Here is a 21,080-nt window from a genome sequence, read left to right on the forward strand (position 1 = left end):
TTTTTTTTTTTTTTGTCATATTTCTGTATCTTATTTGTAATTCTGTGTATAGTACATAAAAAATTTTGTACGTTGCTAAAGTATTACGTGCATGTTGAAAGTAATAAATAAAAAACGCAAAATTCTGCTACATTTCATTGACTAATAAATTTTAGCTTTGTAAACTGACCAGTACTTTGTTGTTGCTTAAATTAGAGTTGGAGGATTGTTGATTATAAATATTTATGTAGTTGCGTTTTTGATATTTTGGCCTTTTTTGTTTTGTGTGTGTTAAAATTTCCCTACTATTAATTACGTTAAAGTCTTATATTTCGATTTGTTTGATTTGTTTCGTATCAATTAGCAATTAGTGCTAATTAATTTCCGTTTAATGTGGTAATATTTTTTTTATATTTCAGATTTGATTTATTTTCACTTTGCTTTACTCTTTTTTTCGATTTCTGCAAATTAAAACTGGTTCTGAAAAAATGCATCATATTAGGATTTTCGTTTTTCCTTGCAATTTTCGTCATTTTCGCCGCTCATCTGCTGCTTTGTAAAGTATTTTCTAGTGGTATTCATTTTATCCTACGACATTTGTAGCTTAATAATTTGCTATTATTTTTATTATTTTTTTTTGTTCTGGGTTCTTACGCTTAAAATGCAATCGAAATGCAAGCTTAAAAATTTAATAAAAATTATTGAAAATGCATTCATTTTATTTTTACAATTAATGAGTTTAGCTTGTGCGTATATTTTGCATGTTAATAATTACAAAAAAAAAGAAGAAAATACGAGTGGTTGCAAAAAATTCGGATGGAAAATTTGCGTGTGTGTGCATATGGTATTATATTTCTCCTTTACCATTTTCCACCTATAGGCTAATTATTTGTGCTATTTTTATACACATTTCACTTTATACTCACTTAATAAATAGCAAAGTTCGCTTTAAGGTGACAAACAGTTTTGGATTTTTTCTTTCTTTTTTTTTATTTTTTTGTATTTTTGTTTGTTGTAGATTGTTTTAATCAAAAGCTACTGATTTTGTTTCAAACTTTAATCACACTGGTTTTCAATTTTGTATTGAATATTTAAATCTCAGCTGGGTGGTAGTAACACTGTTGTCTGGCAAAGAAGCGAGGCACGCAGCCTACGGTAAACTTTAGGCGGTGTTTTGGTCTAGAAATTTGAAAAAATCGATTTTTTTGTTTTGCATATTTTCAAAGTTTAGACCAACAAAAATATGCCCTTCAACGGATTTTTAAAAATTCGAATTATTTTCGGAGATACAGCGGATTTTGTGACGTGGCGTCTAAGCCGGCCGAGTGGAGCGAATCGCACAATGAACGGCAGAATTTACCGGACGACTTGAGGACTCGTTCCTTCCAGAAAATCTTTTGTATCCCACACAACCTTTACTTATTCTATACATATATATATACATACTTTATACTTCTATAATTAAGAGTGGTTAAATTTCAAGGGCCGATGTTGAATGTGAACCACACCTAAACGTCAATGACACCGTTGGACTTCTTTCTTTCGGCTTATTTGAAAGAAAAGGTATACGTCGATAAGCCAGCAACAATTCAAGAGCTAAAGGAAAAGATAATTCGGCACATTAACAGCATAGAACCTCAATTATGTCTCAGTGTCATAGAAAATTTGGACCGTCGGATGGAGGTGTGCCGTCGAGGCCGCGGCAGCCATTTAGCCGATATTTTGTTTTTTACGTAATTGAGCCATACCAATATTATCATAATAAAGAGAAATGACAATAATTTCCTAAAAAAAATTGTATTTTATTCAAAATCAATACCGGCCTTTGAAACTTAACCACCCTTTATATACCTGGAAATATATCGCCGATTAATCCAGAGTGAGTAGTAAATATTATGATCCAAGTTATTCTATTGAAATTGTTGCTCAAACTTCAAACGCGATTTTCTCAAAACTACATTTTTTGAGACCGTCGTCTGATATCTCAAGTTCTACTTGACTGATCGCTTTCAAGTTTGACAAGAATTTTTCATTATACATCTGTCTATCGAGCCTGCCTGGATTTTGAAAAATTTAAGTTTGAAGTATTTTAAAAAAATTTTAAAAGGTAAAAAAGAGGGTAACATTTTTTTTTTCAGGTTGACGTAATTTGTGAACTTTTTTTTTCTTTGATTTAACGTAATCCGATAGCGACGTTCTAACTAATGAAGAATTTTTAATTTGTTTTAAATTAATTAACAAATTAATTTGTTTGTTTTAGATCACTACAAGGATAGAAATCATGTCAACCATGGAGCACCGGTTTTTATGTAGCCCGCACTCCGCCGGCCTGTAATTCCACAATTTTTTTATTTATTTTTTTTGTTATTCATTTTTTTGTATACTTTTCCAATATTAATAAAAACCATAAAAAAAATGGACAGTAAAAATGTTTTTCATTTTTTTATCTTAGTTTTAAAAATACCTAAAATTAAGGCGTTCAGACCTGAATACCCCCTTAATTCAAAAAAGTTATGCGCTGAAAGCTACACAAATCTTAGAAATTTTCATAGGTAATCTTGCGCCTGACTGGCTGACGCTTTGGAAGCACATATCGCGCCTATAATCTTAGTGAGATAGCAATCGTATGTAGCTTTAATCTCTTAATAAAAACTTCCCCCAAGTAGCAGCATCTTTTCGCAACTGCGTAACATTAAAAAAAATAATAATACAAATAATTGGCGCGTACACTTCTGTTAGGGCTAAAATCATAAAAGGCACCTGGGTATGACCTTATTACTGCTGAAATTCTAAAGCAACTTCCTCAATGCACAATATCTAAGTTCACTGAAATAATGAACGTCACATTCAAATTGCACCATATCTTTATATATTAGAAAACTGCTGATAAATAATTATTTTTAATAAACCAGGGAAGCCAACGCATGATGTCACATCTTATCGGCCTATCTCGCTCCTACCAATCATATCAAGGCTGATGGAAAAGCTTTTAGACAAACGTCTCAACATAATTATTAAGCAAAGAAATATAATACCAGTGCATCAAATTGGTTTTCGCGCAAAACACTCTACCATTGATCAAGTGCACAGAATTACTCGCATCATTGAAATTGCCTTTGAGGAAAAACAGGTGTGCTCTGTTTTCTTTCTGGACGTGTCCAAGCCTTTGACAAAGTTTGCCACGGTGGGCTCCTCAACAAAATAAATGCACTTCTACCAACACAATTTTGAATATTCTAAAATCGAATAAAATACGAAGGCATATATTCCTAACTTAAGGAAATTAAAGCTGGCATTCCACAGGGATCCCCCATTTTCTATATTATTTTCATATGTGATTTGCCTAATGCCACAAATTGCTCCAAAGCAACTTTTGCTGATGACACAGCCATCTTGTCGATAGGAGAAGCCCAGATTGACTCAATCAAAAACCTTCAAATTTATTTAAATAAAATCTCCGAGTGGGCCATTAAATGGTGCATAAAACTAAACAAAACAAAATCAATTAACCAATTTTCGGCCTTCACACAGAAAAAATCCAATATCTGCCACTACACATAAAAGGCGTGCAAATCCCGTATCACTACAACGCCAAATAACATACTTAGGTATGCCACTAGATACCAAGCTTAGATGGAATGCTCACGTTAAAAAGAGAAAAGAAGAGTTAGAAATCAGATTTAGAAATATGTACTGGCTTATGGGCAACCAATCAGCCTTATTTATATACAATAAAATTCTTTTATATAAGCAGGTTCTTAAACCAATTTGGACCTATGAGATCCAGCTATGGGGCTGCTCAAGCTCAGCCAATATAAAATCCATATAAAGATTCCAAAATAAGGTATTACGATGCGCTGTTAAGGGGACAGATACCTGTGCAAAAAAATTCGTAAAAAGAAAAGCGTTAATCAACTACATAATAAAATTATATCGGGTTTGGCTAGATTTGTGGGTGCAGTTTGATGGATATCCAGTCGTTATTATAAACATTTAGAATTTCACTTTTTTCCACTATCTATGTCAATAGTTGTCATTCTAAACGCATTGTAGTTTTAAATATAAATGAGGCAGTGCCTATCTTAACCTTCGACTACGTATGTTAAGTTCAATTTGAAGCCGTTGAACTGTTAACACAACACACTTTAGCCTTTAATGCTCCATTTTATTTAGAAATCCATACAAGTGCATTTATTTTATGTTCTACAAGTATTTATTGTAGGTATGCGAAGTGATTAAACTGTTCCCACTGCGCATTTTGAATTAAATTGTTCCCACAGAGTTTTTTTTTTTAATTGGCGAGCTATTTCATTTAGGTATACAAATTTTCTATCTATTGTTCTGCATATGTTTATTGTAGGTATTCGAAGGAATTAAACTGTTCCTAGCGTTCGCTTTAGCTGATCAAGGGAAAAATCAATCAATTTTGCATAGGTTACTAATACTGTCTTCATACTAGTAAATATTTTCAACTCACTTAACTGTTCCCACTCCATAATTTAGCTTTTCTTGGAGATTTTGCTTTAGAAATCAATTCAATTGCGCCAAAATCGTTTCTCTGGGGATAATTTTTTTACTAACTTCACAATGAGTATAGAAATTTCAATTCACTTAACTGATCCTATTCCATAATTTAGCTTTTATTGGATATTTTGTTTTTTAAATGAATTTGGTTGTGTTGAAATCGGTTCTGCGTCGATAATTTTTATTCAAACTTTGTACTCGTACTGAGTCAAGTCGCTTGAACTCCATTAACTACTCCCACTTCATAGTTAAACTTTTCCTTTTTTCTAGCTTCACAATAAGCAAAGTGGTTTAAAGAATTAAACTGTTCCCAATGAGTAATTTAAATTTGTTTGGATTTTTTGCTTTAAAAATTAAGCCAATTGTGAAGAAATCGATCTTGCGCTGATAATTTTATGTACTTGCTTCACAATGGATAAAATGGTTAGAACAAATTAAACTGTTCCCACTGCTTAATATAGTGGCCTTTTGATTTTTTGCTTTAAAAATCAAGCCAATTGTGTCGAAATCTATCCTGCGTCTATAGTTTTTGTACTAACTTCACAAGAATTAAAATTTTTTCAAATAACTTATGTGTTCCCATTCTGCAATTTAGCTTTTACTGCATATTTTGTTATTTAAATTAATTTGGTTGTGCTGAAATATGTTCTGCGTTTATAATTTTTATTCTAGCTTTATAAAGAATAAAGTCGTTTGTGATGTAACTGTTTCCACTTCGCAGCTCAGCTTTTGTTGCAGATTTTTTTATAGAAATCAATTCGGTCATGCTGAAATCGGTCCGACGTTGATAATTTTTGTTCTAACTGCACAATATGTAAAGTTGTTTGAACAAATTGAACTATTCCCACTGCGTAGTTTAAATTTATTTGTATCTTTTACTTTAGAAATCAAGCCAATTGTGCCGAAATTGTTCTTGCGACGATAATTTTTATACTAACTTCACAGAATGTAAAGCTGTTTATACTAACTTATGTGTTCCCACTCTGCAATTTAGCTTTTCTTAGATATTTTGTTATTTAAATTAATTTAGTTGTGCTGAAATCGGTTCTGCGTTTATAATTTTTATTATAGCTGTATAAAGAATAAAATCGTGTGAGCTCCACTAACTGTTCCCACTTTGTAGTTTAACTTTTCCTGCAGATTTTTTATAGCTATCAATTCGGTCATGCTGAGATCGTTTGGGCGTTTATAATTTTTTCCTAACTTCACAATAAGTAAAGTTGTTTGAAGAAATTGAACTGTTCCCACTGAGTAATTTAAATTTATTTATATCTTTTACTTTAGAAGTCAAGCCAAAGTGTCGAAATCTATCTTGCGCCAATCATTTTTATACTAACTTCACACAATGTAAAGTTGTTTATACTAACTTATGTGTTCTCACTCTGCAATTTAGCTTCTTAGATATTTTGTTTTTAAATTAATTCGGTTGTGCTGAAATCGGTTCTGCGTTTATAATTTGTATTTTAGTTTTATAAAGAATAAAGTCGTTTGAACTACATTAAGTGTTCCCACTTCGTAGTTCAGCTTTTGCTGCAGATTTTTTTTATAGATATCAATTCGGTCATTAGTCGGGCGTTGATTATTTTTGTTCTAACTTCACAAAATGTGAAGTTCTTTGAGCAAATTGAACTGTTCCTACTGTGTAATTTAAATTCTTTGGGATTTTTTGCTTTAGAAATCAAGCCAATTGTATCGCAATCGATTCTACGTTCAAAATAAGTCAAGTTGTTTGAACTAACTTAACTGTTCCCACTCAGTAATTTACCTTTTCTTGGATAATTTGCTTTGGAAATTAATCGAATAGTGCCAAAATCGATCCTGTGTCTGTAATTTTTCTTCTATTTTGACTGTTCCCACTCAGATATTTAATTTTTTCAGCATATCATTGCTATTGGCATACTTAAGCGACTTTTAAGACTGTGATTTTTCATAAAATTCCATTTCGCTATAGAAAACCATTTTTAATTTAACTATATTCTTAAATTTGTAGACAACAGTGTTACTCCGCATTTCCTGCTTAAAATCCGCAAAGTCATCATAACCTCAATTTTCTTACTACACAAGTACAAATGTCAACATTTATATATTTATTTAGTACGCATTTCCCAGGCAACTACTTATCCATAAATTACATATTAATTATTGTATCGCTCAACGGCCTCTACACAAATTTCTCTAAATTTTCATATAACATTTCCTGCACACATACACATAAACATACATATGTACGTACGTACGTAAGTAGTACATAGTTATTAATTATAAGGACATCTAGCATTTCATACTTAAAGCAATGGATGAAATAACTTAACAACGATTTATCTGCCTAGTTGCTTTTGATTCAAATTCAATTGTCGTGAGTTATCCATTTGAAATTCTTCCATTTGACAATAAACAATATATCTGCAGAATGCAGGGAAGGCCATAGTTTTTTATGTTATTTTTAGTTTTTTTTTCATTCAAGTTTATTGTTGTTGTTGAGGTATGCATGTTTGTGAGAAGAATTCATCGTTGGAAAAAATGGGAGAAATTACGAAAACGATGTTAATTAGTAATTTTTTGCTTTCTCATTTTTTTCGTTTGAATGTTTTTTTTTTTGTTTTTTGATTGCTTTTAAGAGAATTCGTTATTACAAAAAAAACAATGAATGTATGAGAATTTTTATTTTTCACAAACACATGAAGATATTCAACTACGAGTAGTACAAATGGAAAAAGTGATTAGCAGAAGTATATGTATGTATGCATGTAGTACATACTCACTACATACATATATAAATGCATACAAAGAGAACACATTTATGTAGATATGTATTTGTTCGAAACAGAAACAGAAACTTGCTAATGAAGTTCTATGAATGCAATGGGAAGAGGCGATTATGAAGAGGCGGAAAGACGATTATTTAGTAATGGAAATTATGCAAATGATTTTCAATGCGAATGCAGCAAAAAAAAACTAAAATAATATGAAAATGGCATACATACATATATTTAGTAGCAGATGCTGGGCAGGGGAAATGATGAGATGAATGAATTTATGATTTTTCATGAACGCGCTAAATGAAATGGAAATGAAGCAGCACTAGCAGTGGCAGTGTTAGTGGTTTGTTAATTGGAAATTATACTTCTGGGAAATGCCTTTTTTTGCTTCTTGAAATTGTACAGCTGGCGTATCAATGCAAATACTTAGCACAAAGCGGGCGTCGAAAAAAACGCAAGTTTTTAATGAAAGTAGTGGCTTATTTGAACAACTAAAAAAAAAAATTTCAAATAAATGGCAAAAGAGTAAACAGAAACAAACGCAATATCGCTGCAGAGTAATTTACTAGCAAATTGGGTTGAAAAAATGATTTCAAGTTTTAATTTCAATTTAAAGCAAAAAAATAAAAAATTACACTTCTCACAAAAATTAAGGGAACAGTAAAATTTCCTAAATTTCTTAGTGATTTTTGAAAAGCTGTATCTCGGTGAAAAATGGTCGCTCGGAGTTCCGACTAAAAGCAATTTGAAGCTTTAAATTTCTAGTTTTAAGATCTTTGAGTAACAATTCTTTTTATTTAACAGTTATTTTGTAATCGTCAGTTGAAGAGCGATACAAACATTTTCGAAATTTTTTCCTTTTTTTTTTTTTGATTGCACGGGTTTGGCAAAATTTTTCCAACTAAAACTAGCCATACAGTCAACTAGTTTGATTATTTAGCTTCAATTTGCTTTTTTTTGGATTCTCGCTATGATAATTTCTCTCTGAGATATCCGCGTTTTAAGAAAAAGACTATTTGAAATTTTATTTTAATTTTTTTGTTTTTTAATTTAATAAGATACTAATGCAAAAATGCGAAAAAGTTGAAAAAAAGTTTCTTCCAATTTTATGTAATAATGTTTAGCCAATGTTTAAAAACAATGCACTTGTTCCTTTAATTCTTTTGCAAAATTTTGATCAATCGGTCCGGAAAAACGGCTTTATAGATCGATTTAAAAATTTATAGGGTTATTAGTGGAATATTAAACTGTAAAAATCTCTGGGTCCCGTTAAGGGTAAAAAACTTTTTTTCTCAAAAAATTGAACTAGGATCTTATAGGAAATTTATTGTACTCTCCAAAACCATTGTCCCAATTATTGTGGGGTTTTTAGTTGCTGAGATATCAATGATCAAAGATGAAATGGTCTTTTTCGTAAAATGCGGATATCTCAAAGAAAAATGATCGTAGCGAGAATTGAAAAAAAGCAAATTGAAGCCAAATAATCAAGCTAGTTGACTGTATGGCTAGTTTTAGTCGGAAAAATTTTTTCAAGCCCGTGCAATCAAAGAAAAAAAAGAAAAAAAATTCGAAAACTTTTATGTCGCTCTTTAACTGACTATTACAAAATAACCGTTAAATAAAAAATATTTTTTGCTCAAAGATCTTAAAACTAGAAGTTCAAAGCTTCAAATTGTTTTTTGTCGGAACTCCGCGCGACCATTTTTCACCGAGATACAGCTTTTCAAAAATCACTAAGAAATTTAGGAAATTTTACTGTTCCCTTAAGGGAGGGGTCTAGGGTTTGACTTTCAAAAAATCGATTTTTTGGAAATAGCTATTTCTTATAGTAAATCATCTCAAAAATATTGTCCCAAAATTCCAGCTCAATCGGAGTAAACCTTTTGGAGTTATAGACGTTTTTGTCCCCACTCCTCTGCGACAGCTGCGAGCGGAGCGTGTTTTTCAAACGCGTTTTTCTCGAAACCACTTATACAGCGAAAAAATCAGTGAAAATCGCACTTTTTGCTTCAAAAACGCGCTGGCAACGTAAAAATGAAAAAAAAAAAATCGGAGCCCGTGGGGGGGAGGTTTTGGTGATAATTTAACCAAATAATTCTGTTTTTTTTATTTCAGGTGATTCTACAACTAGATACGATAGTCACCGCAAATCACCTTTTGGAAAAGGCGTTTTCGGAAAAGTTACCTCACCGGCTTATTTCCCGATATTTTCTTAAAAAAATTTAGTACAATATTGTTGAAATGATGCTTTATAATGTACAAAAAGTTTAAATACATTTTCACTATTCATATCCCTAAAGCAAAGTCTCAAAAATTTATTAAAAAAAATGCTCAAACCCTAGACCCCTCCCTTAATTTTTGTAAGAAGTGTATTTACTGAAAACACAACTTTTTCGAAACTGGGTTTTTTTTTTGGTTTTAATCACTATTTGAATAAACCTGTCGCATATTAATTAAATTGTATTTAATTTATAAATTAGTGTGTGTAAATTTTGCAGTATTTTAAGTAATATTTTCCACATGTGTGTGTGTGTGTGTGTGAGTCTAAACATAATAGTTTATGGTCTAATAGCTTAATTCGTGGATGACTGCAGCTAAAGATGATATAAATTTGACTATTGAAAATTAAAAAAAAACTTAAAAAAAACTAACAAATTAACAAAAGAAAACTAAACCGAGCTCGGGAGACTTATTCAACTGGAATTAAAAAAAAAAAGTTGGCGCGTACACCCCTTTTGAGTGTTTGCTCCTCCTTCCATTTGTGGCGTGCGTCTTGATGTTGCTTCACAAATGGAGGGACCTACAGTTTTAAGCCGACTCCGAACGGCAGATATTTTATGAGGAGCTTTTTCTCCGAAATGCAGAAATACACGCGGAGGTTGCCATTGCCTGTCGAGTAACCTACATTTTTAAGCCGACTTTGAACGGCAAATGAAGAAGGGATGCTCATGCTCGGAGATCCGAAGCTGGGCACTACCGCAGTTTAGTCATGTTCCAACCTCGGCGGTTGCGTTCTGCTGGACTTTATGTAATTGTATTCTGCTTTGATTTTCGAGCACTTGTGTGGATATCCTAATAATCCTGCGCTCATACGTCACACATTCCTGTGCACATTTCTACTGAAAAACGTGTAAAATCCACTCGTTGACTTCGTAATGCACAGGTCAGAGACCGCTTTCGCTCTTCCAAAAAGTTCAGCCTTAACTGAGGGAAGCTAGACTGTTCGAGTAAATATTGATAGTAATGCTTCATTCGATGTATTATTCGACCAATGCGACAGGTCTGAACGTTTTTTGGGTATTTGGGAAAAATTTCATTTGCACGTGAACCTATAGATTTTTTATAGGATTTATAGACGCTTCTTAACTTGTACTTTGCCGGTACAGGTTGCCAGATTATTACAATAATTGCATGTACGGCATGCATTGGTACGGCCCCTGTCCGGCATTGGACAACAGAGTAGGCATGGACTTCGATCCAACGATCAGGCCACTTTCTATGGGGAAGGCCCATGGGAAAGGTGGGCATCTCAGACAGTGCACTCTGCCCAGCTTATGAAGAGGAGGATGAGAAGGCGGAGCACTTCCTGTGCGTCTGCCCCGCCTTCGCTCGAATCAGGTTTGTGGTCTTTGACGCTGATGTGTTAAGAAGCGACCACCTTGGCCCCTTGGATTTCTTCGGAGGTCGAGTAGATTTAAAGAAAATTAAAAAGGGAACCTGAGTGCAGTACAATGGACTTAATTGTGTCTAAGTGCTGAACTGGCTAGTCTGTCCCGACAAAAGAAAAAAAAAAATGCATATAAAAAGGAATAACTCAAGAAATTAATTAAATTGATTGAAAAAATACTAAAACCAAATAGAGTAATTGAGAGAAAAATATTGTGAATTAGACAAAAAAATAAAAAATATGGTATTCTCAAAACTATTGCAAGCTTGTGAAATGTGAAGACTAACAAGCGTTGATATGCGATACTCCATGAGCCTACAAAGGTGTGTGTATCTACTATTTATTTGAATATGTGCATGATAGATAGCAAAGTAAAACGCAACATGAATTTGAAAAAGAAAAAAAAAGAAAAAAATAAATATAGAAAAAATAAAAAAAAAATTAATAAAATATTAATATAAAAATAAAAGGAAAAATGTTAATTTAAATTTAATTGAAAATGAATATCCAAAAATATTCTCAAATTCGTTACAACTCAAATGCAGGCACTATTCTTTATGTAATACAAAAATAAAATATATTTACTAGCAAATACATTTAACAGAAAAAAAGTTCATTACACACTTACGCTACATACACACAGATACGAGTAATTTTTGGTGATATGATAGTAGAAAAAGTAAATGAAAAGAATTTGCCTTAAATATTCCTTACCTTGCAGGCAAAATGAGCGCATCAAATTCCGTTGTGAGATGACGTCGTATAATATTTTTGGATGGTGGTATGCCCAGTGCTGTGGCCATAGTATCACCTGAAAATGATGGCTCCAATACGACAAGGCCGCCATGCACGCCGCTGTCTGAAGAAATGGAGAAGGAGGAAGATGAAAGAAAATTTTATTGAAAATAAGTTAAAATTAAAGTTGGGTAAAATGGTTGAAGTACCATTCTGGCACTCCCCAAGTAGCACTGAAGCGCGATTTTGATTAAATTAAATTTACACTAGGAACGTGCCCTTGGAGGAGCCTGTTTTCCCTAGAGGGCGCGTCCTCGGGTGGATAAGGGAACACGTCCCAGATATGGAAGGTAGGAGAGTAGGTCTCCCGCGAACCACACAGGCCGAAGACGTAAACTTCGTTAAAAAAACTCCCTCAACCCAAGGTGTGATGCGACCCGTGCCTATTGGGTGGGTTTGGCAGCCGGGGGACTAAACAAGGCTGTCTTCGAACGGAGCCCTCCTGATATCAGGCCGCCTCAGGTTGTAACGGTGGCCTTGCCATGGTCGACCGGTTATTTCCCCTAATTTCTCTTTGGTCACCGCGCATGGCGACATGCGCAGCTCCCTGGGCGGGGCAGGTGACCTTACGAACCAGAAAAAAAATGAAATCAAACAAAAAACAAAACTCGGATAGTGGCAAGAAACAGACGGACAAAGTGACGCACGCATTCACAGCACAGGACAGACAAACGGACACCCATGACAAACTGGGGATCGGATTTTTCTCGGAGGATGAGCTCCTGACCTCTAGCCAGGAAACAGTTGAGGGTAAAGCTGTGGGCCACAGCACGCCGACAACGTAAGCTAAAGCCATGGGGCAAAAGCGCGCTAGTAAAGGCCGGTATAAGGTATAAGCTCTACCAGAGGTCTCTCGCTATCCTTGACAGGATTCGTAAGAACGAGACCGAAGGTAAAGCTCATCCCAAAGATGAGGCTGACAAGGCAAGGTGTTAAAAGGTGGTGAACGCATACCTGGCATTCCAAACCGCCCGAAAGACAGAAGCCAAAAAACGTATCCGTTCGCAAGACGAAAACAAGAGGCCAACAAAGAAGCACAAGATCTCAGATCAGGGTGCGGTTGTCTCCAAACTTACCAAACGATTGAGTGAGGTGGCACTGGACCATCTTCAAATGGCACTGGTGGACGAAACTTCCAATCGCGGCAAACCTGTGCTTGACAAATGGTCGGATATTGCGGCACGGTTGTCGCATAATCGTCGACCATGTCATGGCGAAGCCGGAGGGTCAATCGCCAGGTTTCAACTCAGTGGAAGTGCCGGGTAATTAAATGTGATGACCAGTACTCATTGCATTTCCTGACAAATGCGATTGGCTTGAGGCTCAAGCTCATCCCAGCCAGGGAGATACCACGAAGGCCGAGGACTCGCATCGGGATACCAAACATGGAGTTTGAAGCCAATCAACTAATTCCCTATCTCCAGGCTCACAACCGCTCAGCGCAGATGACCGATTGGTCGATCATCAAAGCGGAGGCTCCGCAGAAGCACAGCGTGTCGTTCCTTCTTCAAATCACAGAAGAGAGCCTTGAATCACTGCAAAAAGTGGAAAATAAACTTCGGTTTGGCATACGGAAGGCCCAGCTGAAGATGTTCCGTTCTGCGAATCCGGAGGAGGAGCAGGATGAGGTCGACGAAGAATTTCGCCTATCCACCTACCTACACTAGGAGAAAAATGCTACTTAAAGGAAGTTTTGACCTTTATGGCCTATTATGACCCACGGTGAAGTACGACATGGAAGACACGGAACTCACTCGACACTGGGTGGGAAGATCAGAACAAAGGCAGACAAAACAATTTAACCTTTCTTCTAGCAAAGCATCAAGTAAGCTCCTAAACGAAGATAGAAAGTACTTGCGAACTCCCATATTGCAGTCTTCGTCATCATTTCAACAAACTAGGAATAATAGAAAAAAGTGTGTACCCTTTTCGCGAACTGGGCGCTAAAATATGTACCAGTGCATCTGCGCTGCAAATATGTAGCTCTCATAAGACGAAGACTCACACCTAGGCGTGTGACTCTAAATCCATTGGGGACGTGATACAAAAAGCCCGAAGAAGTTCTCTAATTCATAGGAAGCCTCCAATTATGAGCTCGCGGGGACGCACAATAGACCACCTCAGAGGTCGTAGCGCATTATGGCCCAATAAAAAGTAACTAATTTACAATATTTGACAAATAAGTAGGAAAAAGTTTCGGTTGCCATTTATATGAGATGTGCTCAAGTCAGCTGGAGCACTTTGATTAACTTAAGTCATCTTAGATCCCCTTCACTGTCACAATAACAGGGGCACAGACGATGTGGCACTACCTACACAGACCGCGTTGGGTTGCGTATTAACATTGAAGAGACGAAGTTTATGGCTATTAACGGCACTCGTCCTGGCGCAGTCACAGTGTACGGACAACCCATCGAAGGTGTAAAAATATTTGTCTACTTAGGTAGCCAAATCAACACTGGCGGCACTAATACTGACATTGAGTACAGAATATCGAAAGCCAGATATTCGCTATGCTTAAAGCATTTGGCACTCGCAGCAGCGAACCGCCAGAGCAAAGCTAAGGATTTTCAATTCGAATGGGAAGTCTGTTCTACTGCATGGCTGTGAAACGTAGTCCGTAGCGGTTTCAACAACAAAAAAGCTCCAAACTTTTATAAACCGCTGCTTGAGAGCTATACTGCGCTCTCACCATAGTCGGTTCTACGCAACCTGAACGACCCGGACTTATATCCGGCCAAGGACTGTCACTTCAGAAGCATTCCTCGTATATCCACGGGGATGTTTATGCTGCTACAACAACAACAACAGATAATTTTGGTTTAGAATTGGTTTTCTAATGACGAGCTCCTTACTCGAAGCGAGCAAAGGCCGGTTGAGATTGAAATACGCGTACGAAAGTGGAAATGGATAGGCCATACAATCCGTGAACACTCGATTGACTTCAGCAGAATGCCCCTAGACTGGAATCCGCAAGGCTCTCTCCGAAGAGGACAGCCGAAAGGAACATGGAGACGAATCCTGTATGACGAACTTACGACATTTGATGGCTCGCTCACTTGGCCCTCTGGGGAACAGTCAAAAGCTGCAAATCGACCCCACTGGAATTTATTTGCATCTGCACTTTGCGCCCCCAACCGGCGCGTTCACAAATAATATAATAATAAAGATAAACCAGTTAGGCACCACATACCGGCTAGGAGAGTCGATCTACGTTGGGTTTGATGATCCTATATATTTTTTTATACGAGGGTTTGTGTTTACCCTAAGGCCAGAATATAGCGAAGTGTATCAGATGAAAACTGGGTTCTGGAACGTTGGTTCTTGTCTACTAATGGTTTGAAATTTGATGTAAAAATTAGTGGAGTAGTTTACTGTAAGAATCTGTCAATTGAGCTAAAACTGCAGTGTTTTTGAGGCGGTGATAGCCGCTATCAAGGAAGCAGTTGATTGGCTGCTGACTAGTGTAAGCTCTTGTAGGGAGATCAACAATTACTTCGATAGTTAAACGGTAATTACTACCCGAAGCTCATTAATGGTGCGTTAGACATCAGTCCGGAAAAGTCCTATTTTCCTTTCAGATGCATCTGAAGATTTCTATATTAGGCTGCATAGCTTATGAGTTGGCTAGGTGGGACACTTTCGAGGTAGTTTCTCCGCGAAAAGAGAGTACGGGGGCTCACTTGGCTTGTTATGGTGTCCTCTTTTAGGCAGTTAGGCCACAAGTCAGTTTAGCGAATGGCGGGCGAAAATATTGAACGTCTTTCTGGTCACGTGTGGCACGAAAGAGGTTGACGGAGTTTCTAATGCTAATATAACTGGGAATATCGTTAGTGGTGTGAGACTTATTCGCATACTGTACAATTCAGGTGGTGAGAGTTAAGTTCCTTCTACGGCAATTGGGCAGTTATGCGTAGGATAAAAAGGAGGAATAATCTTGCCATTTACTCTTCAGATTCCCTACTTTCGCGGCCCTGTTATTATAAGACTGACTGGATTTTAAAGTTCAAGAAACATAAATCTTATATACTCGCCTTCTATGGGTACTCAATTGATTTTAGAAACGACTACCTTTCCATTCTTACCTTTCAAATTATCAGCATATTCTCCCAAATCAATAGATCTGGCCCAGCGTATGAAACGTTGATTGGTCCATACAATCGGATCTGTATCCACATTTTCCGATTGCACGCGACGCATAGCCAAAGTTTGACGATCATATTTCACAATACGCAGCACATGAATGCCTGGGGAGGACAAAATATAAAACATTGTAATACATTTTTCAAAACAAAAAAAAAAAAATGGTCTAATTAATATATATAGTAAGAATAGATAAACATTTTTGGAAGTGAAGGAAACAAAAATTAGAAAAATTGGGTAATTTTGAGATTTATGCAATGCTGAGAATTTTAGTAGTGAGTTTTTTAAAGTGAATTATATTCGGTTCTTTTTAACATTTTTACGTATTATTGGGCTTAGTTTTGTAGGATAAAATATACCTTAAGAAAAAAAAACTTTCAAATGTTTTCTATTTTTATCTCATCTGATTATCACGTTTTGTCTCTGTTATTAATAAAAAAATGAAAAAAAAACAATTCACAAAATTTTTTAATAAAATATGAAAAATTTCCCAAAAATGTTTAATTAAAAAATGAAAAAAAAAATTCCAAATGTTTTCTTTTTTATCTCTCTGCTATGAATACAAAACTGACAAAAAAAAACAATTCCCAAAAATTTTAAATGAAGAAATAAAAACAATTCCCGAATGTTTTCTGTTTTTTACCTCATTTGACATTATCAAGTTTTATCCCTGCAATTAATAAAAAAATGAAAATAAAACAAATTTTTTGTGCTAAATTTCTAAAAAAAAATTTTTTTTCTAAATTTTTTTTTACCGAATTGCCATTAATACAAAAATGAAAAAAACTTCCCAGTATTTTTTATAAAAAATGAAAAAAAAACAAAAAAAAATGTTGTTCTGAATTTCTAAAAAAAATTGTTTTCCAAATTTTGTTTTCTAAATTTTTGGTTTTTTGTTTTAAATTTCTAAAAAAAAATTTTTTTTCTAAATTTTTTTCTAAATTTTTTTTTTTAACAAATTGTTTTTTATTGTCATCTGTCATTATCAAGCCTTATCTCTGCCATTAATACAAAAATGAAAAAAACTTCCAAACTTTTTAATAAAAAAATATAAAAAAAAAACAAAAAAATTTTTTGTTCTAAATTTCCAAATTTTTTTTCTTCTAAATTAAAAAAAAAAATTTTTTCCAAATTGTTTTTTTAATATCATCTGAGATTATCAAGCCTTATTTCTGCCATTAATACAAATATGAAAAAAATTCCCAAAATTATTAATAAAAAAATAATAAAAAACAAAAAAAATTTTTTTTTTCTAAATATTTTTTTCTATTTTTTTTTTAACTAATTATTTTTTTAATCTCATCTGACATTGTCAAGCTCTATCTCTGCATTAATAATACAAAAACGAAAAAAAATTCCAGAACTTTGTAATAAAAAAATAAAAAAAAAAACAAAAAAAATTTTTGTTCTACATTTCTAAATTTATCTTTTCTAAATTTTTAAAGAAATTGATTTTTCTAAATTTTTTTTTCTAAATTGTTTTTTTACCAAATAGTTTTTTTTTAATCTCATCAGACATTATCAAGCCTTGTCTTAATACAAAAATGAAAACAAAAATTCTTAAAATTATTAATAAAAAATGAAAAAAAAAAAAAAAATTATTGCCAATGTTGTAGCACAAAAGTAAGTGCAAGGTGTGTTCAAAAAGTTAGGTGACATTTTATTTTTCTCGAAAAATATTTGTTATTCAATAATAACTAGAATTAGAAAAACGCAAATCCGGTGCCTGAGGCAAGATGGCGGTGCTATTTTTGGCCAAGAATTCCGATTTTTTATCAGTTTTTTGCAATAGCAGAAAATCGGCGAGCTCCCAAAAACAAGTTTAAACTTGAGTATGTCAAAAATAAACTAAATATGCGGGACATTTGAAACTGTAGACAGATTTATGTTAAGGACATGTTCACCAACACAATTAAACGAATTAAACAAACAAAATTAAAAAAATCGAAAACTGAAAATTAAATATACGGTGCCCGTGAAATTTGGAAAGTCGCTTTACTTTTTGAGCGCAACTCGTACGCCCATAGCTATCTTTACGTCATTAGAGTATTTCAAAAAACCGTTATTTGAACAAAATCATAAAACCCTTGCCCGGCATATTACATACGAGTATCTCTGTTCAATGCCAGCGGCTATCATCAATTTTCTCCATTATTACTCACCATGCACAATACTGGCTTGATGGAATTTTCGCGTCACCCCCAAAAATTTCTCTAACTCCTTTTTCGACAACGTGTCCAGCATACGCGCATCAACCAGCGAGTGTAGAAACGAATCAGCATATTGCGGTAGTCCAATATCAGGCAGCCATTCGGAAGCCACCCAAGTGTGTCCCAGTTGTGTAATCATGGGATAACGTACCATTTCGGGGCGTCGCTGCTCTTCAATTGCCAAGCGTAGCTTTTTACGGTGCATTGGATGCACCAATCCTAAGCCCGCCTCCAACTCACCATCATTCAACTCGAGCAATACTTTGCCACTCTTCACATTTTCCGCACAACGCGTGCTATACTGGGGCATGCCGAGCGCTACCTCCAACCAGGCGAGCACCTGTGAGGCTCTCCACCTTTCCATTGGCAGTTGTGAAGCGTCGCGCAACAATCGTAATTTCTCAGCATAGCCTTCTTCCGAGAGTGGACTCCAAGAGTAGTCAGCGTCTGAAAGAAAAGGAGTTACTAGAATGCACAGTAGTTGCGATTAGTGGCTTCATGTGGGGCAGCAGGTATGTGATGAATTTCAACTTACATTCGGCAGCGCCATCTGCCGACAAAGCTTTATTTTTATTACGCGAACGTGCAAAGACTCGTGAAATACTACCCCAAGTACCGCCACGCCCATTACGCGTACTTAATGTTCCAGTTTTGGGAGTGAACTTACGCGCCACAGCGCCAGTACCATCCGATTCCACTGGCGAGCCAAGTTGCTCCACAGATCTAAGAAAAATTAATCTTAGTCTAGTTGTATTATTCTATTTTAAGGAGTATAAAGCGAATACCTCGAGTAGGCGGCAGAGTTCAAAGGTGACAGAGTTGGACTACGCTCCTTGGGTGTGCCATCTGCAAAAAGAAAAAAAAAAAAACAAATTCAGAATGCAATATAAATCGGCATTCCTTCAGATGCGCTCCTCACATACATTGATACATATTTTGGCTGGAGACCAACGAGATGCTGTCCGGGTCAACTGTTATGCATGGTCCGTTCTCGCAAGTACCGTCACTGAAATTCAAATCTCCACCGGTGCTTTCACGATCGCTGCTATTCCGCAAGCCCGAGTCATTCGAGCATGAATTACGATCACCCGCCGTTGCACCTGAGCCACCGCTTAAGCTGCTGCTAAATGCAGACAGTGAATTCGAATTGCCACGCCCACTGTCATCAGTGCGCATGCCACTGTTCGCCGTTACTGTTGTTGTTATCTGATTAATCATACCCGAAGTGGCCGATGGTGGTGTTAGCGGAGCGAACGATAGCAAGCTCTCTTGATCCGACAGACAGCCAGAAAGTTGGCGACGTGCCTCTTGTAGTTGATCTTGCAGCCGCTGTAACTGCAAGTCGCGTGCATTCAATTGTTGTGCCAACGTCAAAGAACGTTCGGCCTCATCGCGTGCTTGTTTCAGCAATTGCCAACGCTCGCGTTCTCGATCGCCGGTCAGTTTGGCATTATTCGTTTCGGTTTCGCGCACACGATCTTGGAAATTACGTATGAAATCACGCAGTTCTTGTTCTTTATCCTGTAGCGAGGCGCAGAGTTGTTTCACTTGCGTCAGCAGTTCACTTTTATCGGCGCGCAGTTTCTTGCGTTCGATACGAAGTGTCATTATTTGATTCTTCGCCGAACGTAGCTCAGCTTCGAGACGATCGACACGCTGGTGGGGTATGCCGCCACTGCCGTCGGTCGATTGCGCATCGCCACAGCTATTTGAATCTGAAAGATCCACTCCGCCGACAGCGCCTTCGGGTGAGTTTTCCAACAGTTTGCGGAGGCGGTGAATTTCAGCGCCAAGCCGTTCATTTTCTTCGCGCAATTTCGTTGGGGAATCTGAAAGCAAGAGAGAGAGCAGAGCTTTGAGTTAGGCAAGGGACTAACTTCGGGTAGAAAAAATTTCTTCGAAAAACAACACTCAAAAACTATTGCCGAATTTTAAAATTTGTTGCACCTATAGAAAACTCTGGGTTGTGGCTGGTTAGTTTGAAACATAGATTTTAGCAGAGTGTTGCCCCCTGTTTATATTTTAAAAGTTATTGAAAAGTAGATATCAGTATTACAGCATATCAAGATCAAGGCCAATTTAAGAAAAAAATATTCCAGACAAAATTAGTTTGATAGCGTTGCCACCTGGATTTTTTGCAAAGTAGTAATTTATTAAATATTTCAGTTGAATGTAAAGTTATAGGTATTCAATGAAACGATTTATCAAGCTTTAATAAAAAAATAATTGGTAGCTGGTGTTGCCACCTATTTTTTTGTAAACTAAGAAAGAGCATACAGTAATATATTTATTGTAAAGAAATACATCATAATTAAATTAATGTAAATATAAAATAACTTTATTCCAGAAAAAAAATTTTTGACCACCTGCATTTTATTACAAAATAGTAATTTAGTTATTGAAAAGAAAAGTAATTTATTAAAAAATAGATATCAGTATTACAGCACATCAAGATCAAGGCCAATATTAAAAAAAATGTCCCAGACCAAATTCCGTTGATAGCGTTGCCACCTGCATTTTATTGCAAGGTAGTAATTTATTAAAAATTTTTAAGGTTATAGGTATTAAATGAAACAATGTTTATTAAGCTTCAATAAAAAAAGCATTTGTAGCTGGTGTTGCCATCTATTTTTTTGGAAATTAAGAAAGTGATTACAGTAAGATATTGATTGTAAAGAAATAAATCATAATTAAATCAATATAAAGTAAGATAACTTTAATCCAATAATATCTTTAAATGGCGTTGCCACCTACTTTCAAAGAAAAATTAAAATTAATAACATATTTTAATTAGCGCTTAGTATGTATGTATCAAGCAAAGTGTGTTCAAGAAAATGAACAAACAATTAGTTAAAATTTTTTATCCATGGCGTTGCCACATAACTGTTAACCTGTTAACCTAAACAAAATGACCAAAGACCTCAGTCGGAAAATAAAGAAGTTTAAAAATGATGGGTTTTCTCGTTACTTGCATTCATTGTCCAACGATCGTCGTGTGGATTA

At 35.4% G+C, this 21,080-nt stretch overlaps 1 protein-coding gene across 1 annotated transcript in view; it reads right to left on the reverse strand.

Moving 5' to 3' along the window:
* The window catches only part of LOC129243484 (kazrin), a 96,323-nt gene that overhangs the window by 31,364 nt on the left and 43,879 nt on the right, over positions 1–21,080 (reverse strand). The window contains exons 3-8 of the mRNA XM_054880532.1: positions 19,001–19,906; positions 18,863–18,923; positions 18,613–18,800; positions 18,030–18,524; positions 15,810–15,971; positions 11,644–11,788 (exon numbers count right to left, since the gene is read on the reverse strand). Of these exons, the coding sequence (XP_054736507.1) occupies positions 11,644–11,788; positions 15,810–15,971; positions 18,030–18,524; positions 18,613–18,800; positions 18,863–18,923; positions 19,001–19,906 (1,957 nt within the window). The remainder of the gene's footprint in view (positions 1–11,643; positions 11,789–15,809; positions 15,972–18,029; positions 18,525–18,612; positions 18,801–18,862; positions 18,924–19,000; positions 19,907–21,080) is intronic.

This window comes from Anastrepha obliqua, chromosome 4, assembly GCF_027943255.1.
Source record: "Anastrepha obliqua isolate idAnaObli1 chromosome 4, idAnaObli1_1.0, whole genome shotgun sequence".
Taxonomy (NCBI): Eukaryota; Metazoa; Arthropoda; class Insecta; order Diptera; family Tephritidae; genus Anastrepha; species Anastrepha obliqua.